The sequence below is a fragment of the Salminus brasiliensis genome, chromosome 4, assembly GCF_030463535.1.
Source record: "Salminus brasiliensis chromosome 4, fSalBra1.hap2, whole genome shotgun sequence".
NCBI lineage: Eukaryota > Metazoa > Chordata > Actinopteri > Characiformes > Bryconidae > Salminus > Salminus brasiliensis.
In genome coordinates, this window is record NC_132881.1 from 22114411 (window position 1) to 22133903 (window position 19493).

At 41.2% G+C, this 19493-nt stretch overlaps 1 protein-coding gene across 3 annotated transcripts in view; it reads left to right on the forward strand.

The window, feature by feature from the left end:
- The window catches only part of LOC140554031 (uncharacterized), a 29138-nt gene extending 9798 nt beyond the window's left edge, over positions 1-19340 (forward strand). For 2 of the 3 annotated variants that reach the window (XM_072676841.1, XM_072676842.1), the window contains exons 3-13: positions 1063-1218; positions 7205-7300; positions 7468-7594; positions 8102-8220; positions 13365-13466; positions 16424-16510; positions 17018-17121; positions 17289-17349; positions 18109-18263; positions 18334-18442; positions 18547-19340. In XM_072676841.1, coding sequence (XP_072532942.1) covers positions 1063-1218; positions 7205-7300; positions 7468-7594; positions 8102-8220; positions 13365-13466; positions 16424-16510; positions 17018-17121; positions 17289-17349; positions 18109-18263; positions 18334-18442; positions 18547-18591 — 1161 coding nt within the window. In that variant the 3' untranslated portion in view covers positions 18592-19340. Of the gene's footprint in view, positions 1-253; positions 340-1062; positions 1219-7204; positions 7301-7467; positions 7595-8101; positions 8221-13364; positions 13467-16423; positions 16511-17017; positions 17122-17288; positions 17350-18108; positions 18264-18333; positions 18443-18546 lie in introns of those variants that run through there. The other variant, XM_072676843.1, reaches the window with a different exon arrangement.
- Positions 19341-19493: the final 153 nt, after the last annotated feature.

The window sequence follows — 19493 nt, forward strand, 5'->3', positions numbered from 1 at the left end:
AGGTTACATCACTAGCTACCCGTCGCAGCCCACTCCGTGTGTGTGGAGGCGCCATTACTGACGCACTGCCCTCTGTTCCTACACGATAGATGTCGCTGTCTGCTCACAGACTCGTCCCGGCCTCCGACAGAGAGCAGATTAGATCAAAATCAACGCCTCTTCTAAAAAAGTACATGCGAGTAAACACAGTGGGCGATATCGAGGTTACCTAAAAGTAGCCTGTCCATATATCGTACGATAAGTCGATGACGTAATTATCGTGACAGGCCGTAATAATATCAGCTAGCTGCCTTTTACTATGCAGTCTACGCAGTTCCCCCCGCCTGCTGTGTATATCTGGTGTGTTGTCGTTGTTATTCTTTATATAATTTCTAGAACTGTGTTATTACTATAACTGTGAAAGAAGCACATTGATACTCAGAGAAATCGTCATGTATCACGGTAACAATGGCAAGTTTTCGTATTGCCCACCTGTACCTGTACCTTGTTTGAATCTGACACCACGTTAATAATCTTTCTGAACGTCAGCATCGTGGGGTGGGATCAAATTACAGCATAATTATACCCCCGATAAAGCAGTGAGTGACAGTGATGGCTCAACAAACTAGCACCAGAACAAAGATCCCCGGCAACACTAGCTAACACTTCACCAACCCTCAGGTGCACACCTGGCCTTAGGGACATCACGACAGTTTACCATATATGCATATATATTCCCACTTCCCTCTCGTGCTATAGTGTCAGCTCTTCAATGCTATACTAGTGTCTAAGCTGTACTCTAGCAATAGTTTCGTTTCATATTACAAGGAAAGGTTTCTGAATATTTAATGCAACTGATCTAAATTACATTTGTCGATATGTGTTATCTGTAGATCATCAAAGGTGCATTGTGAATGTACACATTTTGAAATAGCTGCAGATAATGAATATCATTTTTATTTGTATCTTATAATTGAGACATATGATACACTATGCAGCCGTAACCTCCGATCAGTGATTTTTTTTTGTGGTGATTCTACATACCTGTCAGATTCTGTTCTCCTGTATTTTCTTACACTTCAGCGCCATCTAGAGACGTACCACAGGATGCACCGCCTGAGGGACAGGCTGTATCGCCACTATGCTGAGTTACTGAGAGAGAAGGTCCAGAGGCAGCGGCAGGAGATGAAGCTACAAGACTCAGTCACTCTGAAAAGCACAGAAAGTCACACTGAACAGGTATATATATATATACGCCAGCTCAGATTTTATATACAGGGTTGTTAAGCAGTGATTTGCCACCCTTGGCATAAAATTTAACAGCATTTAAAAGCACATATTCCTCATAAACTACTACAAACACACAAGCCATTATTTAATATACAAAACATACATATGCACACTGATTAATAATACCAGTATTATATTTTCACACAGAAGAACAAAACCATGATATATAATACATTGAAAAAATCTTTAAAATAATTGCTCCTGAGATAAAGGGTAACAGCGGTTAAGACTGTATCCCCCGCCAACACTAGTGTTCAATGTTTAAAAAAACTGGTCAAAAAGAAATATTACTATTTTTATTTTTTATTTTTAGATATATGCTGTAGATGTTTTAGACATTTCCATAATTGTAGAATCATCTGAAGCTCTGTTCATCTTTCTGAACACTTAAAGTTACCTAATTATAATGAATTATTATTTATTGCTGTTATTTAAGTGTTTTACCGGTGATTTGAACTCCACAAAGCTGCTCGGAACTCACATATTGTTAATATAGTATATCATTAATATGATATATGAATTATATACACTTCCTGAAACTAAATTGGTTTTATATTATTTAAAAATGTTGATCCCAAACTGGAAGTCAGTTCAACTGCAGGGTCTCGGCTCTGGCTGTTTTGACATTTGTTTTTCTGTGCTTTCAAATATTCAGTTTGTTAACAAGTCATTTGTGAGTTGAAGTGAATGCTTGAAGCAGAGGAAACACTAAAACATGTAGAGTATGAGTAAAATCTAGGATTGAAAACCACTCAAAAAAGTAATTCCTCAAATCTGCAGGATGTCACCAGTAGGTGGCAGAAGACGTTTCAACCAACAGGCTTAAACCACTGTATTCATTCTTGGTACTATTAAGACTGCAGTAATGAGTGAAAGAAGAGTTCTTACACTCCAGACCAAGTCATTTCACTGTAAAAATGTAGCCTAAAAATACTACTTTCATGAGGTTCATACATCGTTTAACTGCTTGTTACCTACTTAATTGAACATCTTGTACTCGGATAAAAACTTTGAAGCAAATAATGTAAAGAGAACAAATAGTTTTAATAAAACACATTTAACAGATTTAAATCTATTAAAACCTCAAAACACATCAAACAACTGACTGTAAATATGTTCCTTAGCGATAGAAGAACCACTTTTGGTTCCCTGTTCTTTAATCAATTCCGTCAAGAAGGTGCCATTTAAGTGTCCTACTAATATTACATTTATCCCATGAATGTTTTAATAGCCCCAGATCTTTTAGGGGGATGAAAATATGAAAGTATTAAATGCTTTAATGCAAAGGAAAAGAAGGTAAATACAAACTTCAGCTTGATACTAGGTTTGAGGTGGGTTTGCTCTCTTACTCGAGAGAGTGAGAACAGGGTGTATCCTCTGGTAGGAGGATGAGGGGACAGGGATGATGTAATGTTAGGAGTATGGGGATGAGTAGACAGGGCTGGTTGATTGGAAGGGGTATAGGTATGAGTAGACAGGGCTGGTTGATTGTTAGGAGTATGGAGATGAGGAGACAGGACTGGTTGATTGGCAGAGATATGGGGATGAGGAGACAGGGCTGCTTCATTGGTAGAGGTATGGGGATGAGGAGAGGGCTGCTTCATTGGTAGGGTTGTGGGGATGAGGAGAGGGCTGCTTCATTGGTAGGGGTATGGGGATGAGGAGAGGGCTGCTTCATTGGCAGAGGTATGGGGATGAGGAGAGGGCTGCTTCATTGGTAGGGGTATGGGGATGAGGAGAGGGCTGCTTCATTGGTAGGGGTATGGGGATGGGGAGAGGGCTGCTTTATTGGTAGGGTTGTGGGGATGAGGAAAGGGCTGCTTCATTGGAAGGGGTATGGGATGAGGAGAGGGCTGCTTCATTGGCAGAGGTATGGGGACGAGGAAAGGGCTGCGTCATTGGTAGGGGTATGGGATGAGGAGAGGGCTGCTTCATTGGTAGGGTTGTGGGGATGAGGGGAGGGCTGCTTCATTGGTAGGGGTATGAGGATGAGGAGAGGGCTGCTTCATTGGTAGGGGTATGGGGATGAGGAGAGGGCTGCTTCATTGGTAGGGGTATGGGGATGGGGAGAGGGCTGCTTTATTGGTAGGGGTGTGGGCATGAAGAGATGGCTGCTTCATTGGTAGGGATATGGGGATGAGGAGAGGGTTGCTTCATTGGTAGAGGTATGGGGATGAGGAGAGGGCTGCTTCATTGGTAGGGTTGTGGGGATGAGGAAAGGGCTGCTTCATTGGTAAGGGTATGGGATGAGGAGAGGGCTGCTTCATTGGTAGGGTTGTGGGGATGAGGGGAGGGCTGCTTCATTGGTAGGGGTATGGGGATGAGGAGAGGGCTGCTTCATTGGTAGGGGTATGGGGACGAGGAGAGGGCTGCTTCATTGGTAGGGTTGTGGGGATGAGGAGAGGGCTGCTTCATTGGTAGGGGTATGGGGATGAGGAGAGGGCTGCTTCATTGGTAGGGGTATGGGGATGAGGAGAGGGCTGCTTCATTGGTAGGGGTATGGGGATGAAGAGAGGGCTGCTTCATTGGTAGGGGTATGGGGATGAGGAGAGGGCTGCTTCATTGGTAGGGTTGTGGGGATGAGGAGAGGGCTGCTTCATTGGTAGGGTTGTGGGGATGAGGAGAGGGCTGCTTTATTGGTAGGGTTATGGGGATGAGGAGAGGGCTGCTTCATTGGTAGGGGTATGGGGATGAGGAGAGGGCTGCTTCATTGGTAGGGGTATGGGGATGAGGAGAGGGCTGCTTCATTGGTAGGGTTGTGGGGATGAGGAGAGGGCTGCTTTATTGGTAGGGGTGTGGGCATGAAGAGATGGCTGCTTCATTGGTAGGGATATGGGGATGAGGAGAGGGTTGCTTCATTGGTAGAGGTATGGGGATGAGGAGAGGGCTGCTTCATTGGTAGGGTTGTGGGGATGAGGAAAGGGCTGCTTCATTGGTAGGGGTATGGGATGAGGAGAGGGCTGCTTCATTGGTAGGGTTGTGGGGATGAGGGGAGGGCTGCTTCATTGGTAGGGGTATGGGGATGAGGAGAGGGCTGCTTCATTGGTAGGGGTATGGGGACGAGGAGAGGGCTGCTTCATTGGTAGGGTTGTGGGGATGAGGAGAGGGCTGCTTCATTGGTAGGGGTATGGGGATGAGGAGAGGGCTGCTTCATTGGTAGGGGTATGGGGATGAGGAGAGGGCTGCTTCATTGGTAGGGGGATGAGGAGAGGGCTGCTTCATTGGTAGGGGTATGGGGATGAAGAGAGGGCTGCTTCATTGGTAGGGGTATGGGGATGAGGAGAGGGCTGCTTCATTGGTAGAATTGTGGGGATGAGGAGAGGGCTGCTTCATTGGTAGGGTTGTGGGGATGAGGAGAGGGCTGCTTTATTGGTAGGGTTATGGGGATGAGGAGAGGGCTGCTTCATTGGTAGGGGTATGGGGATGAGGAGAGGGCTGCTTCATTGGTAGGGGTATGGGGATGAGGAGAGGGCTGCTTCATTGGTAGGGGTATGGGGATGAGGAGAGGGCTGCTTCATTGGTAGGGTTGTGGGGATGAGGAGAGGGCTGCTTCATTGGTAGGGGTATGGGGATGAGGAGAGGGCTGCTTCATTGGTAGGGGTATGGGGATGAGGAGAGGGCTGCTTCATTGGTAGGGGTATGGGGATGAGGAGAGGGCTGCTTCATTGGTAGGGTTGTGGGGATGAGGAGAGGGCTGCTTCATTGGTAGGGTTGTGGGGATGAGGAGAGGGCTGCTTTATTGGTAGGGTTATGGGGATGAGGAGAGGGCTGCTTCATTGGTAGGGGTATGGGGATGAGGAGAGGGCTGCTTCATTGGTAGGGGTGTGGGGGTGAGGAGATGTTAGGGAGCAAAAATTGCCTATACCACTATGGACTGAGCTAACAGGTTAATTTCCAGCACTTACAAACTACACCTATCTTTTATTGTGAAAAATAGTGTGACATACTGTGACCTTCTTTTTGTTTTTAGGAAGGCAGGTTTTTAAGTCACTCCTAACTAGCACCATTGAGGGCACTGCTAAATCATTGCATGGGGTTAGCCATACCCAGGCTCTCTGAATGTTTATTTTTTGCCAAACACAAAAGTTCATTTGTATATCATGAATAAATATTCTAGTAACAATGACATGTTAATAATTTAATATGGATAAAAAATCCTAATTTCTCATTTTTAAAAGACCCTCACAGGCTCTTAAAATTGTCCAAACCTGTTTCTTGAAACATTTTTGAATGGTAAAATAGATGTTTGTTTGTTTGTTTTTTATTTAGTGTAAAAATGAATACAACTTACAATACAATATTGTCTAAAGATATATTAATAGTTAATGACAACATAGTGGTGGAATCACCCAAATAACAAAAAATAAGTTTTGCAGAACCTTTAAAAAGGAACTAGCTCCATGAAATGGAAAAAAAGGTTTACACCAATTAGTATTTGTTTCCAGAACTGTAAAACGTAAAGCCAGTTCACCACAATAGATATAATATTTAGTGGTAAATTTACAGATTTACAGACCCCTGCCTTTTTGAGTATAGACTACTTATTTGCCTTTAGTTGGAGATCTTTAAGACTATTTTATTTGTAAGATTTGGTGCCTAAATTCAGTTTATCCAGAACAGTTGTATATGGTAATGAAGTCCTCAGTGATTGATCACCTCCCCCCCCCCGAGTCTGTGCTTCAATACACAACTGGTGGAATCAAAGCCTTTCACACACCTATAGACCCCCACCTCACTCAACACAAATACACACAGACACACACACACCGTGCTCAAGCTTCACAACAAAGTATCCCCATCAGTCCCTATTTCAACATCCATTTCCTTTCATCACACCCTACCTCAGGATGTGGTGGGAAATGTTTAAAGTGATGCGTCTGTTAAATCTGGTTTTACTATTACGTTGAAAACATGCTACAATAATTATAACATCCCCCCAGTTCCCGTTTTTCAGTGTGTGTCAAATGACACTCCAGAACTGAAAGCATTAGTTTATAGGGAGTAAAAATGATGTCAGTTAGTGTAAAACAGTGTCTGATATGTATGTATGTATATATATATATATATATATATATATATATATATATATATATATATATATATATATATAGAGAGAGAGAGAGAGAGATTAGATTAGATTAGATTAGAATAAATGCCACATTATATATTCTCTAAATAAACGGTGTGGTTTAACCTTAGCCTAGTGGAAAGAAAACAAACAATGAATGCCTGAACCTACACACAGCTTTGAAGTGCAGGTAGGATGCTGTTTAAGCTGAGGAGATTGAGGAAGCCCCTCATTTTAATATGGGGGCTGGGGGCTGTTGGTGCAGACTTGTGATTGACTTTGATTTTGGCCGTCTGGCCAGAGGACAATGGGGGTGAGAGAGAGTGGTGGTGGTGGTGGGGAGGTTTAAGGTAAGGAGTCGGGGGTTGGCAGCTTTAGACAGATCCTGTCTTATCAATCTCCTCCTATAAAAGCCGGGCTTCTTCAGTGGGCTGTAATTGTCTCCCCTAATGACCCGCACTGGAGAGCAGGACAAAGGCAGCGCTATAAAGGACTTTATGAGCCTTTCGGTAGGAAACCTTTGGTGGAAAAAAAGAAGAAAAAACTGCTGAGCAAATGAAACTGCCCCGTTGTTTCCTCGGCCCAGGCCTAAAAAAGACCCCCCTCAATCGGGACTCCACGACGGTGCAGGACCAAAGCAGGCAGAGCCGAGGCCACCTGCTGAGGACTAATTGGTCCCTGCTCCAGTTAATGGCTTCCTGTGGCTGCATGTTTACTTCTCATTTGCTTTGGGTGCTGGGTTTCCCAGCCCTGCTGCAAGCCAAGGTTCTTCCAAAAGCGAGGTGTTCTCCCCTCACTACGCTCTTTCAGTTCTCTTTTCATGCCCTGGTCATCATCACATCCTCAGCTGTCTTTCTTCTATTACAGAGAACAAGAAAGCTCACCATCCAGAAGATCATTGGTTCAACACTCAAGCATGATGATGCATACCTGGCGGCTTTACCTAAAACACGCCATTATCTGGTGAATCTCCAATATTTCACCTTTTGTTGCAACAAAGTATCACCATCCTTTAATGATCATCCAGTGGTTATAACATGAATAAATTATGGAACATATGTAGTCTGCCTCTTCAAAGCTCTTTCTCTCACTGTCACTGTCATTGTCATGTGGTGTCCTTCCACTGAGAGATCCTGGAGCTTCAGAGGCTCTTGGGCCAATGTGGGTGTCTTCAGAGTTCCAGGGAGCAGGAGGCGTTCAGGTACTGGGTGGACCAGACCAAAACTGCACAACTGGAGAAACAACTACAGCAGATGGGTGAGGGGGACCTGACTGCTGTGTTTAGAAATCAAGCTTGTGTGGGCCCTTGAGGAATGTTTGAAGGTTCATTTTGAAACTGTGGAAGAACCTCTTATGGTGCTTTGAGTTCTTCTAAAAACCTTTTCTTGAAGGTTCCTCAAAGCACCTTAACCCTTTAAAAGGCTAGGGGCCGCATGGGGGGCAAAAGTTTTGTTACAGAATAGAAAGAATAGTCCCACCAGCTTGTACAGAAGTCCCTGTAGGTACTGAATAATATGCGTTAGTGTGTAATTGAAGAACCTCCAAAAGTTCCTCAAGAATCTTATTCTTTTATAGTCTCTCAGTCGTTTATAGTTTCTCAGGGTTTTGTTAGATAACTTTAGCACAAATGGCCTTTCGGGGGATGACCAGTCATTGAGAGTTTGTCTCATGATGGAGAATGAGTCCACACTAAAATGTCCACATTAAAAAAACTGTCACACTTGTTTTATGTCCATTTGTGTTTTATGTACATATTGTGTCCAGTTCTTCGCAGCAAGTCTGCTCCAGTGCTGAAGTTGGAAGACTTACTGAAAAAGCAGCAGCCAGAGGCTCTCCCAAAGATACAGGTCTCCACTGATGAAAGCTCAGCCCAACAGGAGCATGTGAGGATCTAGTCAATATATATATATATATACATATATTCCAAAAACTAATGCCTTACACCTTGCCTTAACATGCGTTTTTGGTGATGGGTTTTCATTTGTCCACATGAAAAGCCAGGGGTAAACACTCCCGGGACGCTTTGTGGTCGGATTACGATCGGATCACTCAAACCATGTTTGGAGGTGATCAGAGATGCATCTCGAACACATTTTACACCAGTGTAAAGGGAATGCATTCTCTGTATTCGGATACTTTTAGGCAGTGCAAAGGCACGTCTGCAAAAAAGTTACTGTTTCTCGCAGTTGTGCTTTTTAGCAGTAGATGATTGGGCACAGCTTGCAGTATTACAGAGTGTGTATCGTTGCTGTCTGTATAGTGTTTTGCATTTTCTGATAGAGCCGTTATGGGAATGTGAGAACAATCTATTGTTCCACTGCATTGTGGAACCATCACTATTCCTCAAAAGCTTTCACTAACGCCCGGAGCCATTACACTTTAGGAAACTGATACAGTACAATCTTACCTGGTCACACTTGGTTAGTGAAAAGTGTAAACAAAATCCAGCCAAAGTAGATCAAGATACTATCCATATACACTATATGTTCAAATGTTTGTGGACACCTCTCCGAAGGAATGTATTCAGCTAATTTAAGTTGCACCCTTTGCTGACACAGATGTGCAAATTCACACACACACACACACACACACACACACACACACACAGCTTGTCTAGTCCCTATAGATAAATATTGCCAATAAAATAGGACTCTCTGGAACAGATAAATATGGACATATTGACACCATGCCTAATGCCAGGTTATACACCCAGCTAGAGGGGTATAAAGCCCCATATAATTGAACTGTAGAGCAGTGAAACTGTGTTCTCTGGAATGATGGGGGTGCTCCATCCAGTACCTTTGGAGGTGTTGGGGATGAGGTTCAATTAAATCATCACAGCAGTGCTTCAAAATCTAGTAGTGGACTTTTGTCATTATGGTTAATGCCAGGAATATACTGTTCTCTCTTACGGTCACTGAAATATGGCGATAGGAACTTGCTGTACATTGTTGTTGTTGTTTTTTTACATATTCCATGTGCCAATGTAGGGGTGGTCAACTCCAGTACTTACACACACTCCAGTACTTAAACCCTGATTAAACCAACAAAACAGAATCTGATCTTACTTTTGTTTCTTCTGCCCTTGCTTTGCCCTGTTGGCCATGCACAAACACTGGTTCTGCTGGAAGCTTGTTTAGCCTCAGCCTTATGGGAAGAGATGGTCAAGTGCTCACGTAGTGGTGAGATGACCAAACAAAAGCCCCCCACACTCCACAACCCTCTCTCTGTTCACCGTTGCACAGACAAACATCACCCAGGGGCGAATGTCTAATTCATTTCACATACAAAAGAGACAGACCAATTTGGCATGGGATGTCACATCATGTCGGAGCTCAGGGCCAGTGTGGGTCTGTTTAGGAAACTTCCACAAACATGACGGGCCTCTTAATCTGTATTTCTTTTAGACCTCACACTGTACTAAATGTCTTATGTACGCAGTTCTCTACTTGTGTTGGATTTAGTTGATCAGCAAAGACTGGCCAATGCAGAGAATAAGAATTTAAGCTCATATCTCCAGTCAGCATAGTGGAGATGGATATTTCTGACACTATGTGACATACTGCTGTCTATAGAGAGCAGTTGCTATATTGTAGTGCGGGTATTGTAGTTTTGAGCAAAGCCTTAACAGTGTGTCATACAAAAGGTGAAGAAGGCCTCTAGTTCTGAGATGTTATTGGGTTATCTTGTTGCACAGCTTGTTTAAGGGCTGTCACATTTTTCTGATGTTTAAATGAGGAAGCTGTGAGGGGCCATTCCATTGCATAAGTTTGAATAATTTCAGATGATATATAGTGGATTTTAAGGAACATTATCCTGTTGTGAAGCCATCCCTTTTAACAGGTTGTTTTTTGTCTTCCCTTTAACCATGCAGTATTGCCAGTGCCACTGGCAACAATGCAAACTGTCAATATGATCGACCCACGTCCATGCTTTACAGTTGGCAAGGCTTGTTTTTTTTCATTAAATTCAGTTGCTTTTTTAAAACCATGTCTTGATAGCTGGAAGCCAAATAGTTATGTCTTGACTGTCTTGACATCAGTCCACATCACTTGTTTCCAAACTTATCTGGCTTCTCTAGATGTTATATACCATAACGCACAATCTTTAGAAATGTTATTTTAGGCTATTCGTGGGTTTTGAAGTCTTATATCTCATTATATACCTGAAACACCCCATTGTTAGTTGGCTTTGGCATTGGGTGCCCAAAAGTAATGCCTAAATATGGGTAGGCCCAAGCTGCCAACTGCAGTGGGTTTTTGAAAATGTACTTTTGTAAATACAGGGCATCATGTACACTCAGGCAGGTATTAAAATAATTGTGTAATGTAATTGTTTGAAGAAGGATACAGGGATACACAGAACGGGGCTATTCTGCAAACGTTATTGGAAGAGATTGGAAGAGACATTTTAATAGGGTTTTTGAGATCAATCATGGATAAGAGAATCAGAATCAGAAATACTTTATTGATCCCAGGAGGAAAATGGCTTACTTTAAGTTTCTCAATATTCAGCTTGAAAAAGTGCTAAATAGTCAACATCAACATTACATTTAAACCTCAGAAGACTTACACACACTTAGGCTCACACAGATGTTGGTTAGTTAATCAAATGGCTACATTGGTGTTTTACACCACTCTGAAACATTGTTTTCATCTCAATCTTTGAAGTATACCAACATGTAGATTTGGAAATAGTCTTTCAAGTACAAATTTGAATTTGTTTTCCTCTAAATGTTTTTAAAAAGTCTTTAGCGATGTGCCCCTCCAACCCCCCGCCCTTGCCTGCTGGACCAAACCTGGTGTTTTGTGGCTTGTTGTCTACAGTGGCATGCAGACGTGAAGTGCACAGTCATTCTGGTGGCCGGCGAACAGTTAAAACGTGTTGCCTAAATGCACTAGCACGAAAGCTTTGAATGCTTGGAGCATTAGGAGGGTAGCTAGAACTCATGATTTGTCTGTCTGTCCTGGACCATCCACCCCTCCTCTACAGAACATTCCACATCACCCTGCGACTTGAGCGGAGAGGACGGGCATGTCCAAGCTTCTATAAGTTGTATCTAAGAGCGGTCAGCCATCCAATCTGTCTCTATTTATTCATTACGGTGTGTTTATTTTCCATGAAAGACACTGAGTCACGATGTCTTCTCGACCTGTTGAATTTCACACGGATTTATTTTCAGGACAGACAGGCAAATACGGTCGCTCCTAGCATCGGTTATTCTGTTGCTGGGCTGAGTGGAAAAATAATAAGACTCGGGTTAAATCATGTGGTGGAGCCACGAGGAACAAACACAGACTGTAAAAGCTCTAGCACAACCCCTGTCAGTCAAGTTCTGTAAATCTGTTTTTCCCCATGCAAATTGACATGATCATTCCACACTAGTGGAACTATATCTTTGACCTCCTATCTCTCCTATATCTGGGCTTGATACAGGACCGTTAGTTACTGCATGCTGATGTGAGTAAACTGTGTCCTGCTCCAATGCGCTCCGAAGGGCCAGTTTGCACCCAGCAGACAAAGTGTGTCCTCACCCGGGTGCGCAGTGTTATCGGGCGTGAGCCGGGCTGTGCTGAGGCTACTCTTGAGAAGTAGCACATCATTAGGAATATATTAACAACTCAGCGCTCACTCACATAGCCCACAACACATAGCTCCAGTGTGGGGGGACCGATAGGAAGGCTAGGCAAGACAGCTGGACCTTAATCTTAAGGACTTGGAATGGAGGAGAAAGAATGGGAATCTAGACTATTTATGATATATTATGCTTGCTCTACACTTTCTAACTGAAATTCATGGGTGATTCTTCAGTTAGGGCAACTTTTATGTCCACAGGTTAAATGCATATTCAAAATACCTCATTTTGATGCTACAATAATTTAAAATAAAGAGTTTGTAAGGTTTTAAACATAAGTATTTTGCTAGTTTGGTCCTGTCCCCAACCCAGACCTTGAAATGTCTCTAATAAAAGTGCTACTTTTAAACAATATATTACTGTCCCCAACATTACCATCATTACAGCAACAGCTTGTGATTTCGGTAGGGAATCTTTAAAATGTAACTATTGTTTATATCGTAAGTATGGAAACCTAGACTGACAAGGGAGTGTCATTTTGATGTCCGGAAAAGTGAGTAATTCAGTCATATATTCCTTCTGATTATGGAGTAGATTTATTCAGCGTCATTACCATTAGCTGTTCAGTGTTAGAAAATCCATAACCTGGAGTCCTTTCACTGAAAAAAGTAAAAGTTGTCACTACTGCAACATGTCCTTACCAATGCCAAGCTGGTTGCAATGGCAGGTTTTTTAGTTTCAGAACCGTTTAAAATTACATGGATTTCTAATAAATCCAAAAAATATTTGATAAATCTAAAGTATTTAAATTCTATTTCAGGTTGGCCTTGGCCATCATTACATTTTTACTGTATCTATGTATCGGTCAACCATCCAATCTGTATATATGTAAAATACCTGTATCTTAGGGCAGCCCTACATTTCATCCATAAGTGTTGTCTTCTGCAAAAGGTGTGGCACTTCTGGCTTAATTACATGTTGACTGGTTGAAGTGTAAATTAGTTCATATCCTTTACACATATCCTAAAACACATAATTACTGTCCAGTAGCTTAATATGCTTACATATTGCAAAAGGCAAAAACCATTGAATGTGTTGTGTACTTAAATAATAGCACATTAATATGCACTTTATTACACACACCATACTACACATAACCACTGTATTTACCATATCATGATTTTTCTGAATAAGAGCCTCTGCATCTTTCCTAATCTACTGTAGTCAGAGGACAGATTGTTGCATTATAATTGTATAATATTCACATTTAAATATTAGCTTTATATCTATTGGCTACTGTTCAGTTCTCTGAAATGTGTGTGTATATACTACCTTTACAACCTGTCATTTGACCAGGGGCACCCAAACATCTACATAAGTCTATATCTTCAGAAATAAAAATGTTTTGTTGTTATTTGTAAAAAATGTCTTATCCTCTGTGTTGTCTGGCAGACTGCAGTCTCAGAGAGTGGAGGAGGAGCGCTGGTTGACTCTCCTCATCTCCACGGCAAACAGAGTCAGGAACAGGACCAAACTGAGCTGAAGTTTCCCAGCGTAAGTGTCAAAACCACAGGAGCTGTGATTGCACTAAGCGGGGGCGCAGGCAGGCAAACACACCTGCAGGGGTCAACCTCCATTGCCCCCTCTGTCATACACACCTCTGTAAAGCGGTTCATCATTTCCAGCTCTTACAGAATCACACATGCTGATTGACATTAGCAGGTTTCTTGAGGGGTGGTGGCTCCTCCCTCTCTTTTCTGGTCATTTACTTTAATCAGGTGCTGTGATGCATTTGAAGAAAATCAAAAATATCGAAGAAATCATAGTTGAAACTCACACTGGACATAATTCCATAATTTATACACAATTTATTCCTTATGTTGGAGGAAAAAAATTAAGTGGAACTAACCAAGCTTGCTTCTTCTTCCCTTGCTTTCTTTGCTGATGTGTGGAATGCTTTACTGGAAGTCAAAGCAACAGCGATGGCTACTGTTTTGACAAATTGGAAATTGTGCCATAATCTGCACTGAAATTAAATAGATTTGATTGGTTTCATCTGTTGCTTCTAGAAAAGGGGATTGATGGCCCATGACTTTGTTAAACTGATTTATGTGTAAATAACCTTTTAAAGGTTTAAATTAGATGATGTAAAGGATGCGGAGACAATTCAACATCATTTGTGAATTTTGGCAGCAATTGGACAGATATTTTAAAATGTAATAAAAAATAGTTTCTCAGGAATTACACTGAAACTTAATAATCTTTTTTTTTTTATAAAAAAATGATCGCTCAGCTTGAGCAGCTCAAGCACAGCTATCACAGAGTGGTGTTAGGTTTAAAACAGTAAAACAATGAGAGACTTCCATATCCTTCCAATATAAAAACACTTTTTGGAAGTTTGTATTCATTGATTAATAAAAATGTACTACACACTTTTACATGTTAATTAATGTCTGCTTCAGCACCTAAACCCTTAAATACTCTACTGAAGGAACTTTAAGTAATTAACGGTTAAGAATGACTTTAGATGTCCTCTAAAGAAGAGAAAGCAGTCTAACAAAACACACACCTGCAGAGAGTAAGAATGAGAGTCAGAGAGCAGGAGGGTGAGAGACAGGATGGAGGAGTGCTGGAAGCCTCTGCAGACACATGCATGGGGTTCATTTTTCTCACACCTCCTCGCCAAAGTGGATGTGGGCAAACAGCAGGGCCTGACTAGAGGGGAGAGCGAAGAGAAGGCAAACAGTGGGCAGACTGAGCTGGACAGGGCCAGAGAGTTAGGGGCACATGACCCACTCATACGAACTCTGCTCACAGTGGAAAAAGTGATGCATTTTGTTTACTTCATTCAGATAAAGTCTGTCCAAAGTATTTGGACAGTGGAGTTGTTTGTAATTTTGCCTCTGTACACATTACAATGGATTTGAAATGTAGCGACCAAACTGTGATTGAAGTGTAGACGTTCAGCTGTAATTCAAGACATGTAACAACAATATGGCATTACTTGTATAGACATTACAGCCATTTTTTACGCAGTCACCCCATTTTCACAGGCTCAAAAGTAAGAAGACAAAAAACATAATTATAAATAGCAGCAGCATTTTTAAAACGTGGGTGCAAATCCAAGCCTGGAACCCATGGACATCCTCAAAGGCTGAGTTTCCTTTACTGAGATGCTTTTTCTGGTCTTAACTGCAGCCGCATTCAGGTGCTGCTGATGATGTGGTGTGTGTTGGCTCTTTCTTTCCTTCTCCAGTTTAATCTAGGTTTCCTCTGTCTGAGGAATCCTGTTTCAGATCTGGCCTTTCGGTCCCTGAGTGTTACTGGCAACTTGCATCTTAAAGTAAACCCTCTGTATTTAAATGAATGAAGATGCCTTCTGGTTGTCGATTTTGACAATGATATGCCTACCTCCTTGATACTGTTTTTGACTTGTTGTGAAAGGAATTTCTTTCATCAGGGAAAGAATTCTACAATTCCACTTTCTTTCAGGTTTGCTGATGTTCCTGAGCTCACCAGTGATTTTATCCTTCATAAATGTACCAAATTGTTAACTTTAGCTATTTCTCTGGTAGGTATTCTTTAAGCCTACTGGCCTCCCTTACTTGCATCAACATTTCTTTGGACAGCATATTAAGAGTACCAATAAATGGCTACCAAAAGCAAATGCAGCACTTGATATGAACTCCAACCATTTTGGTTGGTCTACACCTGGCCATGAAAGTTGATTGTCCGATTACTTTTGACCCTGTGAAAAGGGGGGGATGAGGGACAATGTAAAAAATGACTATATATGTAACTTCCAAACACCTAATGGAATATTTTGAGTAAACACCCGGTTATTTAGAGCTGAAAGTACTACCCAGAGTTCATGCTTTAATGGGTCTGACCTGCTTTAGCGGCAAAATGGAGACCTTCATAACATTAGACAGGTTTTAATGTTATGGCTGATTAGTGCAACACACATGGTGTGTACTTATTCATTGTACGTTCTTGCGCATATATTACATCTATGTAATAACTATGTAATTAATAAAAAAAGTTATAATTACTGAAAAAGTTATAATTACATTTAAATAGTTTAGAAAGAAATGTAATCATTTAGCTTCCTAAGGCAGTACCATGTACTAGTATACCAGCCAGGATGTTGAATATGGAATGTGCTCTGCTCTAGTCTGTCTGTGTGTGTGTGTATGTGTGTGTGTGTGGACTGTAGGTGTGTGAGTAGTCACTTACCTCAACAGCTCTCTTCCTCACTCCCTCCCCCCCGGCCTTCTCACACTCTGCTGTATGCATGTGCCTGTGTGTGGTGAGAGACTCGGGCGCTAAGACTAACGCCCAAAACTGTGAGAGATCACGTGTTCATCACCTCCGACCCCTGAACTAATATCCCTGTTACCATATCGACCTCTCTGCACAATACTGACGCAAAGCACTGACTACAGTGGCACACAGACCGGCCAAAAATCAGCATTTAAACCGTGCTCTTAAACGGCCTTTTATCTCAACAGGTCTTCTCACAGGAGCTCCGGGTGCCCAAGTTCTGCACTCTACAGCCCAGCTTTCTGGAGACTTTCAAAACCAACACTCTCCTTTTGGTATTCTTGCCATCATATTGCATACTTAGTACTGAACTGTATCTACATTAGGCAACCAACATTAGTTCTACGTGTTTCCAGAAGCATTGGCGTATTAATACAAGCACTATTACACACTTAACCACTGAAACTAGGCTAATTCTGTTATTAATGTAATCTACTATAAAATGAATCCTCATGGTCGAATAAAACTTTGTTTTCACCATTTGAATATGTCAGCTGCCCTTTTTGTTGTGGGAAGCAAAACTATTGGTCCAAAGAAACATTTTAGATACCTTCACTTCAATTCACCTGATTTACAGTCAATTTACAGTCAATCCACCTAAATTAACAGTACAATCAAATTTACAGACTTGCCCACTTTACCGTTACATTCCTTTCAACTCAGTAAAGCACTGGAGCAAGTGTGTCACACAGTAAAAGGGAATATTCTGAGGTGAAAGCTTTAGAGGATGGTGGTTTGGGATTTTTCAGATGTGTTTCTTGTCATACCTGCTGCCCAAACAGAAAACCAAGGAGCCGCTCCTCAAATCAAAGGGGGCTGCAGTGACCCAACGCAAGCTTCGCCTCATGCACTCCCTCTCTCTGTCCCACATGGCTCACACACGCAGGTCAGTCAGCCCAGAACAGGGCACTGTGTGAAAACATCCTGCGATCACTAGACAAATACAGATGCTGGTTCACAGTCATTGTAGGGACAGTAAATAAAAGTGGCCTTATACATTTTGTAAATGTTTTTTCGTATTAAATTGTCACTTTATTTTTTCTCCATGAACAGACTGCTAGAAAAAACTGGACTCACTCCGCAGCACAATACAAGATACAGTATCAATGACCTGGTCAGTTTCATAGAATACAATAAAACATTTGCGTATATAGTCACTGTCATGCAAAAACCTTGTGTATTTTTCACTGCTTGAGTGTACCACAGTGTCATGATAAATGGACCAATAGAAATGCTGTAAAATGACCTGGAATAAAGTTTTTTTACGTTGTAAGTTAAGAAGATTTTTTGATACTGCCTCAAGCATACACTCTTAAAAAGGGTTACTAAAGTGTTCTTACCTTGGATACAGTTCAATTTTTATAGAACATTGCCATTTTTTTATATAGAAGTTCTTTTAGAGAATACAAAACAAAAAATTTCATTTCTCATTTACACCAAAAATTTAAAAACTAATGGTTCTGTACTTTAGCATAAGTGGTTCTAAAAGGTACTGAAAAGGGTTCTTTGAAATGTGAAAGTAATAGAGCCCAATTTGGTGTTATAGTACCATGTTTTTAAAGTTTGTTTTACCATTTAATCAAGAAAAATACCATTTCAGCATGTGCACATTGTTCTTTAATGTGTCATGGTTCTATGTAGAACCATTGCCTTTACTAAAGAACACTTGCAGAACCCCCTTTTTTAAAATATGGGGATAGAAGTTAGGTATGGGGAGGAAGTTAGGACCACTCTAAGGGCCTTTTGACTGATACAGGCCCTAAAAAGCAGAATTGTTAGAGTTGCAGGGCCCAGTGTAATATATTCCATGTGGCCCAAAATCCCTGGTTCACCCAGTTTACCCTGAACGTCTTGCCTTTACACTCCTGAACAGCTGGAGCATGTGTGTCCGAACAAAGTCTCAATAAAGGAACCAAGATTTTCGAAGGAGCCTTCTATCCCACTACTGTCTCCAGGAGATTATTTAAAAACTGAGCATCTGGAGCCTCTTATGGGTAATCCAGTCACCCCATCTGACCAGGTGACCAGGTAAGGACTGCAGTCATTGTTAGTACAGATAATTTAGTGTGAGTTATGCTAATGTTGATGATTTTTGCAGCTCCAAACAGGCTGAAGACTCTAAGCTTCAATACAATGGCGCTCTTAACTCCTCCAACTCCGATGTTCCTCTGTCCATGGAGGACATTTGCTCTCCTAGTATTTCCCTGGTAAGCAAATGTTATGTGGTCAAATGCTCATTTATCGTCTTTTATTATATGTGTATTTATGGTTTAGTAAAATATGGTTGCCTGACTGATATGATCTATTTCAGGCTAAAGACTCTGATGAAAAGACATGGACCAATTACGTGTCATGAAGTCTATGATTTCAGAACTTCAGTGCTGCTGTTCTGAACCCTGTTGTACTGAAGAGGTTACTAGTGTACTGATATATGTATTTTAATCATTTTTCCTTTGTTGTTTCCTTGGTGGTTGTTGGTTTTGTCAGTTTAGAGAATCTTTTAATCTTAATGAAATCTTTAAAATTAAGTATATATTTATATGTATATATTTTAGACACATTCTAATCAATTTAATCATCATATGTCACTCTGCCGACCATAATCTGTACTTTAGATGTGTTGAGTATGTCTAAGTATAACTATTATTTGTATAATTATAGACACATAATCACATTATGCATTGCCCATACTTGTATTTGCAATGATACTGGTTGATCACTAGAGAATAATAGATGGACAGGCAGATAGATAGTCAGATCGGTAGATTCATAAATGAATAGATTGATGGTTAGACTCATAGACAGAAGGAAAGATAGACGGATAGACAGACAGTCTATCACATGTTTCTTACTGTGATATAATGAATATTTCATCTGCTGAATTAAACCCCATTGAAGTGAATCAGTCTGGTTTCCTGTGCTTCATCTCCCTCATAGTGAGATTGATTTTACTGTTATTAAGGTTGGATGAATAATCATGACCAGCACTTTAGCCGTGTAATTAATAGAGTAGATGGATTAATAGAAGTACATTAATAGCGAATTTTACTTTTTTTGGACAAAGCTGCACTGTAATACTTGTCCATTAAAGATACATTTTGTACATTGACATAAAATAATAAAAATCTTCCTGATTATTAAATACTTGTAGTATGTGCTTATTTTTATATTAATATGTAATGTGTGTATTTTATATGTATAGTCCGCGCGATGGTTCTCCATATTAAATGAGCCACGCGGCCACAACAGAGTCCGGTC